Source organism: Lontra canadensis, unplaced genomic scaffold (genome assembly GCF_010015895.1).
Source record: "Lontra canadensis isolate GAN:19392208 unplaced genomic scaffold, GSC_riverotter_1.0 scaffold56, whole genome shotgun sequence".
In the NCBI taxonomy this organism is placed as follows: domain Eukaryota; kingdom Metazoa; phylum Chordata; class Mammalia; order Carnivora; family Mustelidae; genus Lontra; species Lontra canadensis.
The window spans coordinates 5,023,296-5,042,151 of record NW_022631050.1 but is presented as its reverse complement, the minus strand read 5'-3'; the positions used below and the strand labels follow the sequence as shown (position 1 = coordinate 5,042,151).

At 33.1% G+C, this 18,856-nt stretch overlaps 1 protein-coding gene across 3 annotated transcripts in view; it reads right to left on the bottom strand.

The window, feature by feature from the left end:
- ATP11B (ATPase phospholipid transporting 11B (putative)) overlaps nt 1-18,856 on the bottom strand; it is a 114,609-nt gene that overhangs the window by 69,277 nt on the left and 26,476 nt on the right. For all 3 annotated transcript variants that reach the window (XM_032875437.1, XM_032875438.1, XM_032875436.1), the window contains exons 3-9: nt 15,104-15,193; nt 13,369-13,449; nt 8,609-8,716; nt 8,289-8,417; nt 7,561-7,664; nt 4,136-4,183; nt 2,015-2,079 (exon numbers count right to left, since the gene is read on the bottom strand). In XM_032875437.1, coding sequence (XP_032731328.1) covers nt 2,015-2,079; nt 4,136-4,183; nt 7,561-7,664; nt 8,289-8,417; nt 8,609-8,716; nt 13,369-13,449; nt 15,104-15,193 — 625 coding nt within the window. The remainder of the gene's footprint in view (nt 1-2,014; nt 2,080-4,135; nt 4,184-7,560; nt 7,665-8,288; nt 8,418-8,608; nt 8,717-13,368; nt 13,450-15,103; nt 15,194-18,856) is intronic.

Genomic DNA, 18,856 nt, shown 5'->3' with positions numbered 1-18,856 from the left:
ACAACAGCAGAACCCAGCTAACGGCATTCAAATATACATTTTATTTTAAGAATGCAAAAGGTGTTCCAGCTACAGAGATGTATTAAAATATAGCATTACATGAGGGGGTCCAAAAGCCCTGGAGATGTTCTTTGGTTTTGGGCATCAGAACATGATTATGGTTTTCTTTTTTTTTAACCATAATAAAATATACATTACATACAGTTTACCATTTTATTAATCTCAAAGTATACAATTTGGTGGCTCTTTGTACAATCACAAAGTTGTGCAACACTCGCTAACTTGACATTTTTATCACCCTCAAAGAAAACCCTGTACCCATTAAGCCATCATTCCCTGTTCCCCTCTATTCCCCAGCCCAAGAACCACAAAGCTACCTTCTGTCTCTATGAATTTCCCTATTCTGGGTATCTCAAGTAAATGGAATCATACAATATGAAGCTTTTTGTGTCTGGCTTCTTTTATTCAGCATGTTTTCAGTGTTTACCCATGTTATAGCATGCATCAGTACTTCATTTTTTATGGATGAATAATATTTCATTATATGGGTATCCTACATTTTGTTTATCCATTCATTCGTTGATGGATATTGGGCACTTTCTACCCTTTGGCTATTGAAAGTGCTGCTATGAATATTCCACACAAGTCTTTGTTTGAACACATATTTTCAATTCCTTTGGGTATATATCTAGGAGTAGAACTGTTGGATCATATGTAGAATTGCTGGATCATACAACAATTCTAGGTTTAAATCATTGAGGAACTGCCACACTATTGTTCACAGCAGCTGTGACATTTTATATTCCCTCCAAAACTGTATGAGGGTTCCAAGTTCTCTACAACCTCACCAACACTTGCTGTTTTCTGTTTTTTGTTAAGGATATACATATCTTTATCAGAGAGCCTCATACTGAGAGATAAAACATAGCAGTTAATAGGAAAGAAGAGAATGAAGACGACACCCTCAAAAGCTGTAAGCATTCAGTGAATAACACAGGCTGGGCAGTATATGAAAGGTCATTCCTAAAATGGGAGAAGCTAGCTGACAAAGGTTATCAGGACTTCGCAATTTGTCTAGAGTTGACTCAGAACATGTGAATTAACTTAGATCTCTAACACTAGAGCATTATTTATTCATCCTTTTGATATAGTCAGTATACATTCCAATAATACCTGCCATACAGTCATAGGTCAATAAGAATTTATTGAATGAATGGATGAAAGAATGAGTCAGTGGTTTTATTAATCCAATCTAAGAATCATAATGGAAATTATATAGGTGGTTATTTAACCATGTTGCCCGATTATATTGGTCCTCAACCACCATAAAAATCAGAATTTCTTTGCAATGTTTCACAAGTATCCACAAAAAAAAAAAAAAAAAGGAGCAAGGTTCTAGTCTGTTATTAAAAAATAGGGATTAACAACAACAAAAAAATAATACATTTTATTACACAGTCTTTGCAAGAAAATTATTACAGACAACATTTGACTAAGTAAATTATCCAACCAAAAGACCACAAATGTTATGCTTTAAAAAATACTTTATATAGGGGTGCCCAGGTGGTTCAGTCAGTTGAGTGTCCAAGTCTTGTTTTCAGCTCGGGTCATGATCTCAGGGTTGTGAAATGAGCCCAGTGTCAGGCTCTGTGCTGGGATGAAGCCTGCTTAAGATTCTCTCTCTTTCTTCCACTGCCTACCTACCCCCACTTGTGTGCCCTCTCTTTCAAAAAGAAATGCTTTATATAAAGCATTGACATGAATCTATAACTTAAAATTTTCAATATAGGGTGCCTGGGAGGCTCAGTCAGTTAAGCGTCTGCATTTGGCACAGCTCATGATCCCAGGGTCCTGGGATTGAGACCCATATTTGGCGGGGAGGGTTTCCTTGCCCAGCAGGGAGTCTGCTTTTCCCTCTCCTCTGCTCCTCCCCACAAGTGCTTACTCTCTCTCTCTCTCTCTCTCAAATAAATAAAATCTTTAAAAAGAATTTTTTTTTTAAATATATACAAACCAAAAATTTCTTTTGTGTTTTTTAACCTGGCTCCACGAAGCAAGAGACTCTCTGGCCCCAGAGGTCTAGGGAAAAAGAAAAGCATTAAATATATTAAAAATGCAATTAAATTCTAAAATGGCATCTTCAACAGAAAAATCCCTGAACTATAGTTACAACACTGCTTCCATATAAAACCAAAATCTTGGTTACCATAAAGCTGTTTAGGTCAATTATGTTAATGACCATAACAACAAATATCTGCTTTAGCATCTCAGGTACTCAGTGGCTCAGAAACAAGATTACACCTAGAAGTAAACTCACAAAGCCATCAGTTTCAAGATTTTTAAACATAAAACACAACAAAAGATTAACCAATGATTTTAAAATGTTTAACATAATGAAATTTAAAAATGTTGTGCAAAATTGAAGTTTTTAAATGGAAAATACAGAATTAAAATGCAATGTAAACATGAATTGCAGTCTACTTTGTATATAAATGCATCAATTCTCCATGATCAAAATTACACTGGATAATAAAACATAATGTAGTAGTGAGTTAGTACTTTCTCTAGGCAAGACTGACACTACAACTTGACTACTTGCTACACACTACGTACTCTTTAGAGCAGGGGTCTTCCTGCTGTTTGAGTTTTTCTCCATAAAGGAGATGTAAAATGAGAAGGAATAACTAGAAAAGAAATTGTATTTTCTTAGTGATAGCAAAATGATAAGACTGTTATGGATAAGTAAAGAAGTCTTAATTTTGTTGATAATCTTTGTTTTTCTGAAACATACATACGCAGTTACCCAAATCAAATAGAATCTGAATCAATTCTGAAGACGTCTGCAAATCCAAACACTCTAAAAAAATCTAAAGAACCAAGAAGGATCAGGTATTTGGGACATGGTTAACAAGTATGGTTTTATTAGAAAGTCATATTTAGAGCACATTCCGTGGATATTCCAAAATTAATTATTCAAAAGGCATAAAATAGCTCTTTTTCACTTGGTGTTGGTTCTAACAATGAACAAAATAACTGAGCTCACATTGATATATAAAACTGGGATATGATAATGGAAAGCTTCCAAATTAAAAGATAATTCATCAGTTCACTCAGATTGCTTTAGCAAAGAACATGGCTGATCTTTTTAACCATTTTAAGTGCTGGGTAACATAACTGATCTTTTGATTTACCAGCCACAATATCTTAATAAATTTGGATTATGTATCCATATATATATCCCACTATGTCACTCTAGAAATCAAAATAAAACCTAGTCATATTCATTTTATTTTTCATTTTCATTTATTCAGCAAGGGGTCCTATACTTACATAGACTTTGTTCATGAGTTTACTGAATGTGCTCCTGTATTAATGTTTATTAAAAATGTTAACTGGTGCTGAAGTATCATGATATTTGTGGTGCCTTGTTTTGAGGACGGCATTTAAAAAATGCTCTACTCTTCTTGTTAGTGACTTATTTCATGCAGCCAGTATTAACTGAACACATCTCCAGAAAAGCAGTGGAATGCTAATTGGACTAGAAGTTCAAAGTCTGATTCCAAGATTTATTCTCAATTTGGCTTTGCGGTCATGAGTAACAATATAATCTCATCATATCAACACATTTCTGAAATAACTTAAAGCCTTTCATGCAGGAGCCAGAAATTAACCTAAATATTGAGGGCAAACACACCAAAACAACCAACTAAACAAAAAAAAACAACCAGAAGATTAAATAAGAGGTTCTAGATTGGCCACTACATATGACATTTATACCTGTCACACATTATGTAAAACTTTTTTTTGGATTTTAGACTACGTGTGGTCGTTTAAATATGTAAGAACGTGAACAAGAATGGCTGTTTCCTTTTATGTCATTACCTAAAACTACCAGAAAAATACAAATACACAAATAATCTTACTAAACTACTTTGATATCACTTCATGGGATATTTTTTTTTGTCCTTATTCATTGCTGCTACAAATTATTAGAAGATGAAACGTTAAATGCTTTTAAATGAAACCCTTTTCACAATGTGCTGCTTACTTACCTAATCTCCCTTTAACTTGATTTTAGTTCCTCCCCAATACAATTATCACATAATAGTAATTGGACAATGCAAATTATTCTTACCTTACTATTTCTTCCATTTGTTGAGTTATTATCATTCGTCCCATGAATCTATCAAAGAATTCACCATGTTACAAAAAAACCAATGATATTTACTTATAACATCAGTGGGTGAAAAATTTTTGATAGTTTTGACACTATTCTTATACATGAAACAAAACTAAACTTTTGTATTTGGAATGGTCCATTCTTTATGTTAGAAGTTACATAAGTAAATACTTATCATTCAGTAAGCTTTAAAAAACTGATATTCTTGCCATTTCCATTCCAGTTATGAATGAGGTAACAAATAAAAAAAAGTTTTCAAAATGGCAATAAAAATGTCATAGCTTATTAAGTTTAGTCATCATAATTTACAATTTCTACACAAAGATGCATATATTATTTAGCCAACAATGAATACTCACACATACCATAGTTTATTAAGTAAAGTCTCCTGACTAGAATCATTCACTCACTAATTGACTTGGGCATGCATTCGTAAATATTCACTGAATGATGACCATGCGTTGAGTTAAGTGATGGGGATAGAGTAGTAAGCAAAAACCTATCAGTGAACTCCAGACCTTCTTTAACTTTTGGTTGCCTGAAATCTAGAGTAAGTAGCCTGTTATCATAATGGATTTTCACAGCCTGGCCTTTCAGATCCAGCTTCCACAACCAGAACAGCTCCATAGCACAGAGTCGATTCAAGTGTACAATCACTTTCTACTAAATTCTAAGTTGAAGAACACTTTAGACAGAACTTTCATATTAATCATCTCACTAAGCAAAGAAATAAGCATTCCTTTCTAAATGTTCCTATTATCCCATTGCCAGGTCACAGATGCTTAGACTTTGGCTTCATTATTTCTTGCTAATCTCTTATTTCTACTTCCTTCACCTCCTTGTATCAGGGAGCACCACTGAAGTTTTTTTATTATCTCCACTTAATGGAATTTTATATAGTCCTGATTCCGGCCTCAATTTTGGATTTAGATTCAAAGAACCAATTCAGCTGCTATTTCCCTGGGTATCTTTTGGAGATGATGTGTGATCACTCTTTTGATTTCCCCGAGCGAAATTCCATTAAGAGACCTATTTTTCTTCATTTCACCTGTCCTGTGTCCCTTGATTCTAAGGTACTCCTATCTATTTATGCAGGTTCCATACTGGATTAACTCATTGCACTTTCCCTAGCCATTTCTCCAAACACACACTTTAATTTGATTCAAAATGGAAATAGTTTCATTATTCTCTTTTCTGATTAGAAAGACTACCTACACTGAAACACTCACATTTTATAAAATGATTTAGTTTAAAAAGACATCAAGAGGGAAATAAGAATCACTGGTAATCCCACTACTCAAATACAAACACTGTTAATATTCTGGAGTACCTTTTCCAGACTTTTTTTCCATGCATATATCTTAAAAACAAAATGGAATCATGCCATAAATACTATTGGTAACATTTTCCCTCACTTAACATGTCCCGTCAAAAACATAGATCTACATCATTATTTTTAATGGCCACATACAGCACTGTATTTTGGAGATTACTGCATAATTTAAATAACTCACTGCTGAGTGTAGGTTTTTTCCACCTTATGGATAGTTTAAACAATGTAGCCCTGAACAACCTTGTGTATACATCTTTTCATATTTTCATTAGGATACATTCCTAGGAGCAGAATTTCATTATTTCATTAGAAAAAATTTCTAGAAGTGCAGGTGCTGAATCCAAGTTTAAAAAATTAAGAGTTGTAAAAAATAGAAAAAACTAAAGGAGCAAAGGTGCCCATCCCCCTCCCAACTCACCTCTGACAATCACCAGTTTGTTCTCTGTACCTAGAGTCTGGTTTTATTTGTTTTGTTAGATTCCACATATAAGTAAAATTATATGGCTTATTTCCTTTGGTATAATGTCTCTACAGGTCCATCCATGTTGTTGCAAATGGGAAGATCTCATTTTTTGTTTTTAATGGCTGAGTGATATTCTACTATATACATATACCACATCTTCTTTATCCATTCATCTACCAATAGATACTTGGGTTGCTACAAATGATACTTTATCTATTCATCTATCAATAGATCTTGGCTACTATAAATAATGCCATAGGGGTGGCATATATCTTTCAAGTTAGTGTTTTCATTTTCTTTTTTTTTTTAATATTTTATTTATTTATTTGACAGAAAGAGTGATCAGAGTATGCAGAGAGGCAGGAGGAGAGAGAGGAGGATGCAGAGCTTGATCCCAAGACCCTGAGATCATGACCTGAGCCAAAGGCAGAGGCTTAACCCACTGAGCCACCCAGGTGCCCCTGTTTTCATTTTCTTTAAATACCAAGGAGTGGAATTACTAGATCATACAGTATTTCTATTTTTAATTTTTTGAAGAATTTCCATACTGTTTTCCACAGTGGTTGCACCAATTTATAGTCCTACCAACAGTGCATGAGGGGTTCCCTTTCTCTTTACATCCTTGCCAACAACTGTTAAGTCTTTCCTTTTTGATACCAGCCATTCTCCCTGATGAGAGGTGATACCTCACTGGGGTTTTGATCTCCATTTCACTCATGATTAGTGATGCTGAGCATTTTTTCATGGGCCTGTTTCCATCTGTATGTCTTCTTTGGAAAAATGTCTACTCAGGTCCTCTACCCATTTTATTTATTTATTTATTTATTTTAAAAGACTTATTTATTTGAGAGACAGAGTGCACTTGAAATGGAGTGAGGGGTAGAGGGAGGAGAAGGAGAATCTCAGGCCCTCCCACCCCTTAAGTCCTCCCACCCTCCACCCCTAGGGGGTTGGGGGGAGGTAAACAGGGATGGGGCTCAATCCCACAACCCATGAGATTAGGACCTGAGCTGAAATCAGGAGTCAGATGCTAAACCAATTGAGTCACCCAGGAACCCCTCTTCTACCTGTTTTTTAATTTTTTTTTGGTTTTTTTTTTTTTGGTGTTGAGATGAATTAAGTTCTTTATATATTTGGATATTAACCACTTATTAGGTGTATCATTTGCAAATATCTTCTCCCATTCACTAGCCTCCCTTTTAGTTTTGTAGATGGTTTCCTTTGTTGTGCAAAAGTTCTTTATTTTGGTGTAGTCCCAACAGTTTATTTTTGCTTTTGTTTCCTTTGCCTGGGGAGACATATCTTGAAGTATGTTGACAGAAGTGATGTCCAGGAGATTACCGTTTATGTTTTCTTTTAGGAGTGTTATGGTTTCAGGTCTCACATTTAGGTCTTTAATCCATTTTGAGTTTATTGTGTGTGTGTGTGGTGTAAGAGTGGTCCCTTTCTAAACTTAGCTAATGACAATAAAAATTAGTCCAATGTTTGTACAATCTGTCAAAGGTCATAGATTAATTATAATCCAACAATTCTACTTCTGCAGCTCTGTCTTTTCTTGGGAAATAATCTACTACTATACCATACCTGTATAAGTCTGCTTCTGGTTGCTGACATTCTATCACAGCTATGAGTGTGTCCAAACTGGCAACTGTTTGTAATACTGCTGTTTCTGGAACTGCCACATGTGTCTGGGAAAATTAAAACAAAACAAAACAAAATTAAAAAAAGATTACACTGCAGTTTCAGGATCCAAAGGGGACCTTATCATCTATTTCAAATCTCTTTTTGGATGAAATCATGGTACACTGTAGTTGAGAGCACTTAGCTAGACAGCAGAGAGGAGAAAGATTACAAAATAACAAATAGGAAAGGAGCTACTATGATTACTAGTCTAGATAGGCCATTTGCATATAAAAAAATTAAGTCTGTATTAACAGTCATTATTTGCTCAAAGTTTATTATAAAGCAATTTAATGGGAAAAAATACGACTTTTCACTTTCATATGTGAAAACTGAGAACAATTTAAAGGTGTCTCTTATCTAAAAAAGCAGCAAAATATTAAAGGATTACATTTTTCTTAAAATCACTTTACATTTTTCTTTAACTTGATTAAACTACATGAGGTTACCCTTGAAATAAATATGTAAGATTATTTCTTATAAAAAACTTCTAATTTTTAAAAGCTTCAGTGGTTTAAAAGATTTCTTCCTTAGCAAGTCAAACAAAGGAAAATATCACTATAACCCAAAACCATTTTGTTCACCCAGAGCAACACTTATACATATTCAAGCACAAACACACATGTACAAACCTTCAGGTTAGTTTCGCCATCCAAACTAGCAGTTGTAACGTGACAAGAACCATCAAGTCGATCTGAGGATAGAAGCACCAAATCTGCAGGAAAAATTTCATCTTTGGCTATTCGAACAATATCACCCACCTATAAGGAATTATGGGAGAAAAGTAAATATACAGATTTTATGAGGCAGAGACTTATTTTGACTGAGTTTTAAACAGGTGGCCTATCAGAATATTTTAATATAGGAAAGTAGGCTTTTAACTAAAGTATGATCAGATTATAATTTGTGCTACCAAAATATAATTGATTTCCATTATTTACTAAATGCATACCCGAATGTTTTTTGATCTAGTTTTTACAAGGCCACCACTTCGAACAACATAAACAGGAGCTCCATTTACTTCATTATCTGAGTTATGTCGTAACCAATCTTCATATCCCTGTAAATACCAAAAGAAAAACAACAAAAAAATACCCTTTTTAATGTAATTAGAAGATACTTTTATTGCATGAGAAAAAGAAACAAACACTTTCTCAAAACATTTATCTCAAAACATTTATTTAAAAAAAAAACCAAACAAACAAACAAACAAAAAAAACAAAAAACATTTTTTTCATTTACCAGAATTACATTAGACTAGTTTGATGCACATAACTCATTGTATTTGACATTCATTCCTACTAGGAACACTCTTCTCTTGGTGTCATTACACATGTTCCTGGTTTTCATAGTACTTTTCTAGTTACTCTTCAATTTCCATACAGGAGACTCCTTGCATATCACCTTTATGGGCCCCTTTTACACCCTTCACTTTCTCACTATAAGATTTCTTCTATCCCCATGTCTTCAAAAAATCCCAAAATTTATCTCTATATCTCTCTTTTGGACTGTGAACTTCAATATCCAACTGCATTCTTAACATCTCCATTTTGATGTGTCACTAAACATTTCAAAACTAAACTGACGATATCCCTCCAAATCTATTGCACTTCCAATGTTTCCCATCTTGACAAATGACATCAACATCTACTGAATTGCTCTTAGCAGAAATCTGGGAAATCGTTCTTGATTCTTACCTTTTCCTACACCTACTTAATCTGTAAGTCCTATTGCTTCTATGTAAAAATGATGTTTTACTCATAAAAATAAATTCACAGAGCATTACTACAACAACAGTAAAAAAAAAAATGAATAGATTTTGAAACTGAGGTTGAGTTCTTTCACTTTCGTAACCAATAGGCCAACAGAATTAATTATAATATGTACTTCAAAAAAATATGATAGGCTACATGCGTTATCATTAAAAAGGGGCACAGACATAAGCATTTCAGAAAGGAACCTTTGATTAAATGTTTAAGGAGTGGCAATTTTTTTAAAGTGGAAAAGGCTTTTTGTGCTATTTTATTTTATTTATTTATTTTCAAAGATTTTACTTTTGTATTTGACAGATAGGGAGAGAAACAGCACAAGCAAGGGCAGGGGCAGAGGGAGAGGGAGAAGCAGGCTCTCTGCTCAGTGGGGAGCCTGAGGCAGGGCTTGATTCTAGGACCATGGGATCATAACCTGAGCCCAAGGCAGACACTTAGTTGACTGAACCACCCAGGTGCCTCTTCTCATGCTATTTTAGAGGAAATTCAGTAACTCAGGGGTACAGCAGAAGTACAGATAATGGAATGATATTCAAGAGATAGCATTAAGTGATAAAAATGAGGTACAGAATTTATAGTGTTCTATGCTATCATATATGAAAAAAAATGCCTGACTACGTGAATATTCTGCATAGATATCAGGACTAATATACAAATATATCAGGAGAGGAAAACAGGGAACTGGGAGGGGAGGTTAGGAATATAAAAAACTTACTGTATGCTATTTTGTACTATTTCTGTTTTTGAAAAATATGTGAATCTATTAACTAAAAATGTAACATTATAAAATATAAAGCAAATATTAAGGATTGCTTCGAAGGTCTCCCCCCCCCCCCCAGGGAGAAACCTTTTGGGAAAGCATTCTTTTTTTTGGGGGGGGGGAAGCATTCTTAAGATACTTAAATTACACTGACCTCATTTAAGATTTGGTACGTCAATTTTAGAGACATTTAACTGAGAGTCAAAACATCTTTTCTGAAACTGTCAAAAAGCACAATCCCTTTTATAGTCAGATAACATTAACAGCTGAACAATGATAACATTATCTTTTAAAACACAAATTCTAATCCACCTTATATGTTACTGCCAGATTAATGTTTCCAAAACATTGTTTTAAAATTCACTATCTTGGGGCACCTGGGTGGCTCAGTGGGTTAAAGCCTCTGCCTTCGGCTCAGGTCATGATCCCAGGGTCCTGGGATCGAGCCTCGCATCGGGCTCTCTGCTCAGCAGGGAGCCTGCTTCCCCCCACCCTCTCTCTACCTGCCTCTCTGCCTACTTGTGATCTATCTCTCTGTCAAATAAATAAATAAAATCTTAAAAAAAATAAAATAAAATTCACTATCTTGTTCAAAACCCCCTCAATAACTCTCAATGCTTATAGCAAAGAATCTTCCAACCTCTTTAATTTAGTATCAACCTGCATTTCTGTATTATCTTTTAATACTTCCCTCTACAGGGTCAAACATTTAGTCAGATATGTCATTCCCCAAAACAGGTCTTGGCTTTTCCTGCATTTAGCCTTTGCCTAAGTTGTTTGTTTCTATCTCACCTTCTTTACCAACTGTCATTTTACCAATACTCCAAGTTTCATTTCTATTATTTATTCCATAAAACCTGATTATCAGATGAAGTGTTCCATTCTTTCTCTGAATACCTACAGCTCACTATCTCTTACTAGTACCTTATTAAACTGTAATTACTGTTGTATTTGGTCTTACCTTCCCTACTTCATAGGTTTTAAGTTCACAGAAGGCAAAGACTTTGATACTTCAGAGCACTATAGTCTTGCATTATACAAACAGAGAGAAAACTTAATATGTAAGTATGACTGGAAGAAATTAAAAAACAAAATAACAACTTCATATTAAAGTATAAATAACTAATAAGGCTTTTTCTATTTTGATAAAAGTGCAAAGGCAGACTAAAAGGGGAGAAGACAAGGAGGGAAGACTGGAACATGGCAACTTTCACTTTGTAATTTTTCGAAAATTTGTTCCACTAATCTATAGTGATGGATATATAAACCTGAACAGTACATACTCTGGTAAGTTTATTGAATGAAACTTAGGAATAGTTACTGCACAAGAGAAAATTCTTGAGTTCTGAAATCATTTCTGAAAAAGGGAGAAAAAAATCTTTATAGATCAAATTTTCTCTTTGAAAATTATGACCTTTCATATTTTTTCTTTTGCTTTAGTTGTCAAAAAGCTCTCAAGTAAATTTAGTATTCATCTGCAATAACCATACTAACACAGGTTTGAGGTATAATCTTTCTACTTCCAATCTTTAGATTTCACATGTTTTACTTAACTCTTTTTAGAGGAAGACAGATTGTTAATTGTTATTATCCTATTAAACTCTCTCATTTTGCAGATATAAACTCACCACAATTTCTCAACTCAGTTAATGGCATCACTTTTCAATTAAATCCAGTGTATATTTGGCCAAATATATTGGGAAATCAGGGCAAGAAGTTTCACAACATTTTACATTGAATTTACATTCAATAAGTTTATTCATTCATTTATTTATCTATCAACAAATGTTTATTATTGTAGGCCCATTTTTTACATGACTTTGTTTTGGTCACTGAAAATAATCTGGTATATAAAACAAATGTTTAGCTCCTAGAGCTAAACATTCAAATGAAGGTAAGAGATAAATAAACATTTACTCAACAGAACAACAGGTAGTGACAAACGATACCAAGAAAAAAGACCCGATCAGGAAATGAGAGAGTGACATGGTGGTCAGGAAAAGCCCAAGATATCCATGTGGAAATGTTGCACAAATATCTGTATATGTGTGTCTGGAGTTCAGGGAATAGTTTTAGGATACATATTGATTTGAGAACCACCATATAAATGGTACTATAACCCACTAGACTAAATGAAATCACCTAAGAAGAAAAGTATATATAGAAAAGAGTTCCAAGGGACAAATATGTGTTACTTTGAAGAAATAAGTGACATCTACAAAACCAAGTAAATATGTAACTGTATGAAGTGATTTGGATGCTTACTGAGTTGCACAAATTCTAGCCTCCAATAAAACAGTAAAAGGAAATCAAACTTAGTGAAAGCAGTAGCATGGTATTCTGACACACCAGATTTATAATGTAACTGTTAATCCATAGATTCCTCTTATCCTTCTATGTAAGTAATAAAGAATATACTACATCCCAGAGTTATAAAATGTTGTCAATTTTATTTCCGTGTCTAATTTAAATCTTATCCCTAAATCTTATAAAATTCACCATATTTACAATTATGATTCAATTAACTCTTTCAGGTGGAAGAGTCATCTATTTAACTGGGCCTCATCTATTTAACTGGGCCTCAAGATTTTTTGAGAAGTGATAGCTATACAGACAAGACATTTCTATGACTTTATTTTTTATTCAGCATGTGTATCTAATGATCTTACTTTTCTACACCTACATTTTAATACCAATTCAAGATTTGGTTGACGTTATTTCGCCAAGGGTATTACTTTATATAAAAATCAACATTACCAGGGAAAGTAGTAGAAAGCGGGAAAACACTATACAATTTTTATTCAAAATGGTCATGTCAAAAGTACATGCTTCACTCCCAAGAAATATACCTCTTTTGAATTGTACTTCCTTTAAATATTGCCAAACCTACAAAGATGACTATAATAATTAATCTGCTTCATATATACATTGGTTTGTACATAAAATGCTTGTTTTTGGATGCTTCCTAGGTGTGTCAAGGGAACAACATATTTTAACAATGGTAATCATTCCATGAGTCCCTAGTACCTGAAATGCAAAAGTGGCTTAACTCAGTTTAATTTTACCATATTCAATACCAAATTTGTTGCTTATGGAAATTAGTTTCACAAAAATGTTAGTTTGAGGTGGAAATATTTATCAACTTCTAAATGACTTGGGAGAAAATAGAAAGTATTGTCATACCTGCTTAATGGCAGTTACTGTTATCACAAAGAATAATGGAAGTCCACTGGTAATTGGACTGGTAGGTGTATCAATCATAAGCTAGATTTACAACAACAACAAAAAAAGAATGCAGAATATTAATATTTTTATATTGTATACATCACACTATTAACATCTAAAATCTCATACTTATTGGGAACTCTGAAAACACTATAGGAAGTATGTATCATGATCCAGAGTAAAAAACAGGAGAGAGATATCATGCAAAGAGTTTATTTCACAGTTTCACCGAGTTCATTTTGTTGGCTATTATATGAAGTTAGTAGACTCTATTGCATATCCACAAATACTGCTAGAGTAGACTCAGTCACCTCTGCCTTTTTAACACAGAGTACTTAAGGTCTTCCTCCTCAGTATTTGCTTATAAGCAGAGCTACAGCTGCTTCAGAATCTCATTTTACATTTCTTTGCCCATCCTGGTAAATGCTGAAAAGTCTGTCAGCAATTTTTATGCTGGAATTCAGAATAAATTCACCACTTATGAGGAGAGAACAAGGAAGGGACTAGGAAAAGGATTTTTTCTACAGTGATTTTGTTATATCTACGGAGCCAGAGGGGTAGAGCTCAGAAAATGATGCCATAATTACGATCTAAATCATACAACTGAGGTTTCAATAAATTGCTGTAGAAGTAATTTTTGCAGTAATTATGTTTGGTTAGTTAAAAAAATGGATTTAATGGTTTATTAATGTTGCTTTACCCTGAATAGGCCAATTAAATTTGTTCTATTCCACAGACAAGCTGAATTCCTGAACTTAGCTAGTAATTTCAAAAATGCATGTGTTAGTGGACATGGTTAACATAAATTCTCACTTTTCCAAAAACAAAAACAAAAACAAAAACAAAAACCAAGTTGATGTTCTATTGACAGAAAATCAGAAGTTCCTTCTCTGTTCATGAAAGAAAGCAATTTTTTAAAAAAGTAAATGTTTCCTCAAGCTTTAAAGTAATCACTTGACAAGTTTTTTTCTTCTGAAATTCCAGGTTCTATGAAAGAAAAGTTCAGTTTATACAAAACTTCAATGCTACATTGAAATAAATTGCTAATGTATCATCAGAAAAGAATAATCCTTTTAAAAGAAAATGGCTTAAAATCCTGACTTATACTCAAGTTTTATAAGCTGTTCTCTTGACACTTTGATATTAGAGAAAAAAAAGGAACAATGTGAAAATTAAGAAATTGTAAAAGAGTTTATAATGCATACAGATTTAAGAAAATTGTCCCTGGATTAAAAATCTATATTCGTGGGGGGTTCTTAAAAATTTAAATTAAAAAAAAAACTTAAAAGTAAAATTTAAACTGAAAACAAAGGAAGAGCCAAAGAAAGATTTTCATGGCCAAAGATGGTTCCATAGGGAAAAATGTGCCAAAAACATGTGCTGTATATTAAAAGCCAAAATATTTTTGTTCTGAGGCAGAGCAACTGAAATGTAAAATTGGTTTTGATTATGGGTATCAGCACCACAGCATATTAATGATGAAACAAAATAAAATTAATCTTAAAATTCAAAGGCTATTTTTTAGAAATCTGCATGTGGTTTAAATCACAATATTCACAGATTACAAAGGGGAAACTCTGCAGGAAAAAAAAAGTCCCATAGTCAAATGATTTAGAATGCAATGTAACTTTCCCCTGAAGACATAATTTTAGAAATCATTCTATAAACTTAATCTATTGAGAAATAAGCTTACCTGAACCAAAAATATAATAAGAAAATAAAAGTTTGCCACTCTTCTGAATTGTTCAAATAAATTTTTTGGAACAAAATTCCACACAGTATACTAAAAAAAAAGAGAGAAATGGATATATTAATATTTAAAATAACATACACTATATCCATGTAATAATAAGCAAAATGAAATCAGATTTACTAAGTCCTTAGACAAATTACGTAAATCTTGATGCTACAAAAACTACCTAGCTTTTAAGAGTTTCAGAAGTTTTATTCTATACTTTTTTCTTTCTTATACTATTTATTGCTAATTTTAGTGTAATTTAAACAGATGAGATAAACTGGAACCTACCAATTTTGCTATCAAATTCTTGATTTTTTAGAAGTTGTAGATGACAGATCTAAAACAACATTTAATAATTTATTTTGGACTCTGGTTACACAAAACTGAACTAATGTTAAAAATAAATAAGAGCTGATAAAAATGCTCACACTAGATACAATTTATTTCCTATTTTAAATAGCTCAGTGTCAGAAATAAAGGAAATGGTATAATTATTTGATTATCCTTTGTTAAGTACAGAATATGGAAAAATAACTTAGAATGTGAAAAAGATTAAAAAATACTTTACATAAATGATCACTGGTATAACCACCAAGAAAATCTCATAAAGGCATGAAAATCTGTCACAATGTCAATTTTTAAAGTAGACAGTCAAATGACCTTGGACTAATCTCTCTGTACCCCACTTTGTGCCTCTATAAAATGAGGACAATAATAACATAGTGTATAGGGTTGTTAAGATTTACATAGCTAATATATTTATGAAGCACTTAGGACAGAAACTGGCTCATATTAACCGCTATGTATCTGTTGTTAGATTACTAATCAGCATACAAGCCTAGAATGCTATATTATATGGGTAGGGTAAAACAGTACAAATTCTACTCGTGTCACTAACTGCTCACAACACAATTTCATACATGAAACAGGAAAATACTTTGTAGCACTGTTACTTTATCTACATACATTCTCTCAACAGAATGTAAGATCCTTGAGGCTAGGGACATGGTTTTATTTACTGCTGTATCTCCAGCACTTAGCACTACTAGTCGGCACATAGCTGAAGATCAAAACTTGAGCAGAACAGAAGAATACACACATAATGGGTACATACATACATAAGGCTGAAATGCATTTTTTTTAGATAACTATCCTATCTCAAGGCAATGAACCCTTAATGGTTATTGACCATTTCAAGATTTGTAAGAGGCAGTTTACCTAATTTTCTCTGGTGCAATGTAAGATGATTCTAATTTCTGAATTATCTTATTTAAAAAATTCACTTCTTCATCAGTTGTTTGAGACCTCAAATGTCCTTTCCCATATGAACAATTTTATAAATAGGGTTAAGTCCCCAAAAGAGCCCACAAAAGCCTGTTTGACCCAAAGATATATAAGCAGTACAATACCTAACAACATTTCTCTCAGGTGAAATTATATTTTTAGTTCTAATCTCAAATATCTGAAACATATTTTCCTGTGGTAGTGGTACCACCAGTGGCTCCAGAATCTGGGAGTGGGGGATTATGTTCAGGGCTCTGGAGAAGAGATGTAGATGCTTTCTATTCACTGCTCAATGTGTAAAAATGAGATGGTAACTTTGGGTCATATCATCTCCAGCTGATCTTAACTGGAGTAAAAAGGCAGTTGTCCCTACAGGGGTCATAGTATTCCAGGTAACTCCCTTAGTCACCAAATCAAATATATAAAACTTCATAGGAATCAAGTTGGCAATGTCCTAAGTTTACAACAATCTATTTAAATCATAACAATGACAATATATTTTGTCTTCCAGAATCTCAAAAAGAACAATTACATAAATTGGAATTAGGGTAATTTGTTTCAGGGTATTTTCTTTGGCTAGTTCAATAACACATGGAAAAACTCAGAATAAATAAAAATTTCTTACGAAAACTAGCTTACAAATATTAGTAATTGTTATTTCCACATTTTCTAAAATACAAATATATTAATAGACTGAACGAGTCTAAATTCTGTGCTTATCCTATCATATGTAAAGGAGGAACTACAGAATAAATATTAAACAATATGAAAATATTCTAAGAAAAATAGTGATTTATTATGCTTTAAAATTATTTTAGTTATTATGTAGTAATGGTCAATAAAAATAAATTAGAAGTATAACTTCTTTAGAGCTATGTATATGACTATACAATTGACATTTTTTCCTCAAATTCTGACATCAGTAAGAAAACCAAAACATAGTTATGAAATTAAATCTTTTGCAAAGAAGTTGAAATTTAAGATAAGGTAGTTACTATGGTAAATTAAACAGAGATATCAGGTACCTACAATGTGCAAGACACTTGCACTATGGGAGGAACTAAGAGGTTTTAATATTAGAGGAAATTAAGAACAAAATATCAATAGCTATATTCAAAGATAAAGTAAGTGAAGGAATAGATAAAGAATTAAAATGAAAAGCAGTCAGTGAGAAAGAAAAATTTAATGACAAAGGTCATATTTGACAGGGGCTTTAAGAGGGGAATATTCAATAGGCTGAAAAGAGCGGGCAATTAGAGGAAGACCATTTCAGGAAAAAAAAGACAGCATGAACATAGGCAGAGAGGAGGAAAGTTCATCATGACTCTGTGAGATAGATACTAATACAGTGTGGAAGAGTTTAAGGAAATACTAAGGGAGTATAGTTTGTAAAGGGAACTTAGAAAAAGTCAGCCTCAATATGGTCAGAAAAAAATGGACACTGTCTAAATAAGTACCCACATTTCTGAATCTGTGGTCAAAAATGTGAATTTTACATTTCCATAAAAACATGAAATCTACAATCTCTGCAGAAACATAAAATCTACATTTAAAAAAACGTGGTTATCAACACAACATCATAGCAAAGGCATAGTTGGAAGTTCAACACGTTTTTATGGAATAGCAGGTAATCTGGTTTGCAGGAAGTATGAGAAAACAGTAGTGGAATAATAAAGGAGTAATGAGAGACAGAGTCCTCTCTATGCTGAAAAAAAAAGCAGTGTTTATTTAAATATCTACATTTTTGAAACTGTGGTCAAAACTATAAACATAATACTTCTGCATATGAATACAATCCTATAAAGATACTTAATCCCAAAAGTTTTCTAGGACACTCAGTTTTCAATATTCTCAGAAGACTAAAGGGATCCTCTAACTCCCAGCAGATAAGAATGACAAAAACTAGATTTTAAAAATGTATTCTGGAAAGTATCCAAAATATGGATAGACACTGGAAGAGTTTTTAATTTTAAAAAAATGTAAATGGAGGGAATATAAATTGTGAACTATGGCTTCTTACCCTGTAGACACTATGTAACTCTCACACCTATGGCAGCAAACAGTAGGGGAAAACTATACTCTTATCACAAAATATGACAGAGATTTGAGTTCAGGGCTGGAAAAGTAGATGGAAATTTAAGGGGAAAGTATTGGTAGTGAAAGAACCATGCAAGGAAAATGACCCAAATTCAGAATGTAAACCATCCAAACTTAGGCTGACAGCTAAACTCTGCACCAAAAAAGAATAAACTGCAGATATATGCAATAAAAAGATGAATCTGGATTATTGTTACATCAAAAGAAGCCAGACACAGAAGACTCATACTATATGACTGTTACTTATATGAAATTCAGACAAAACCATAGTTATAGAAAGTATATCAGTGGTTGCTAGCACTGGAGGTGAAGAGGAAAAGAACTAGC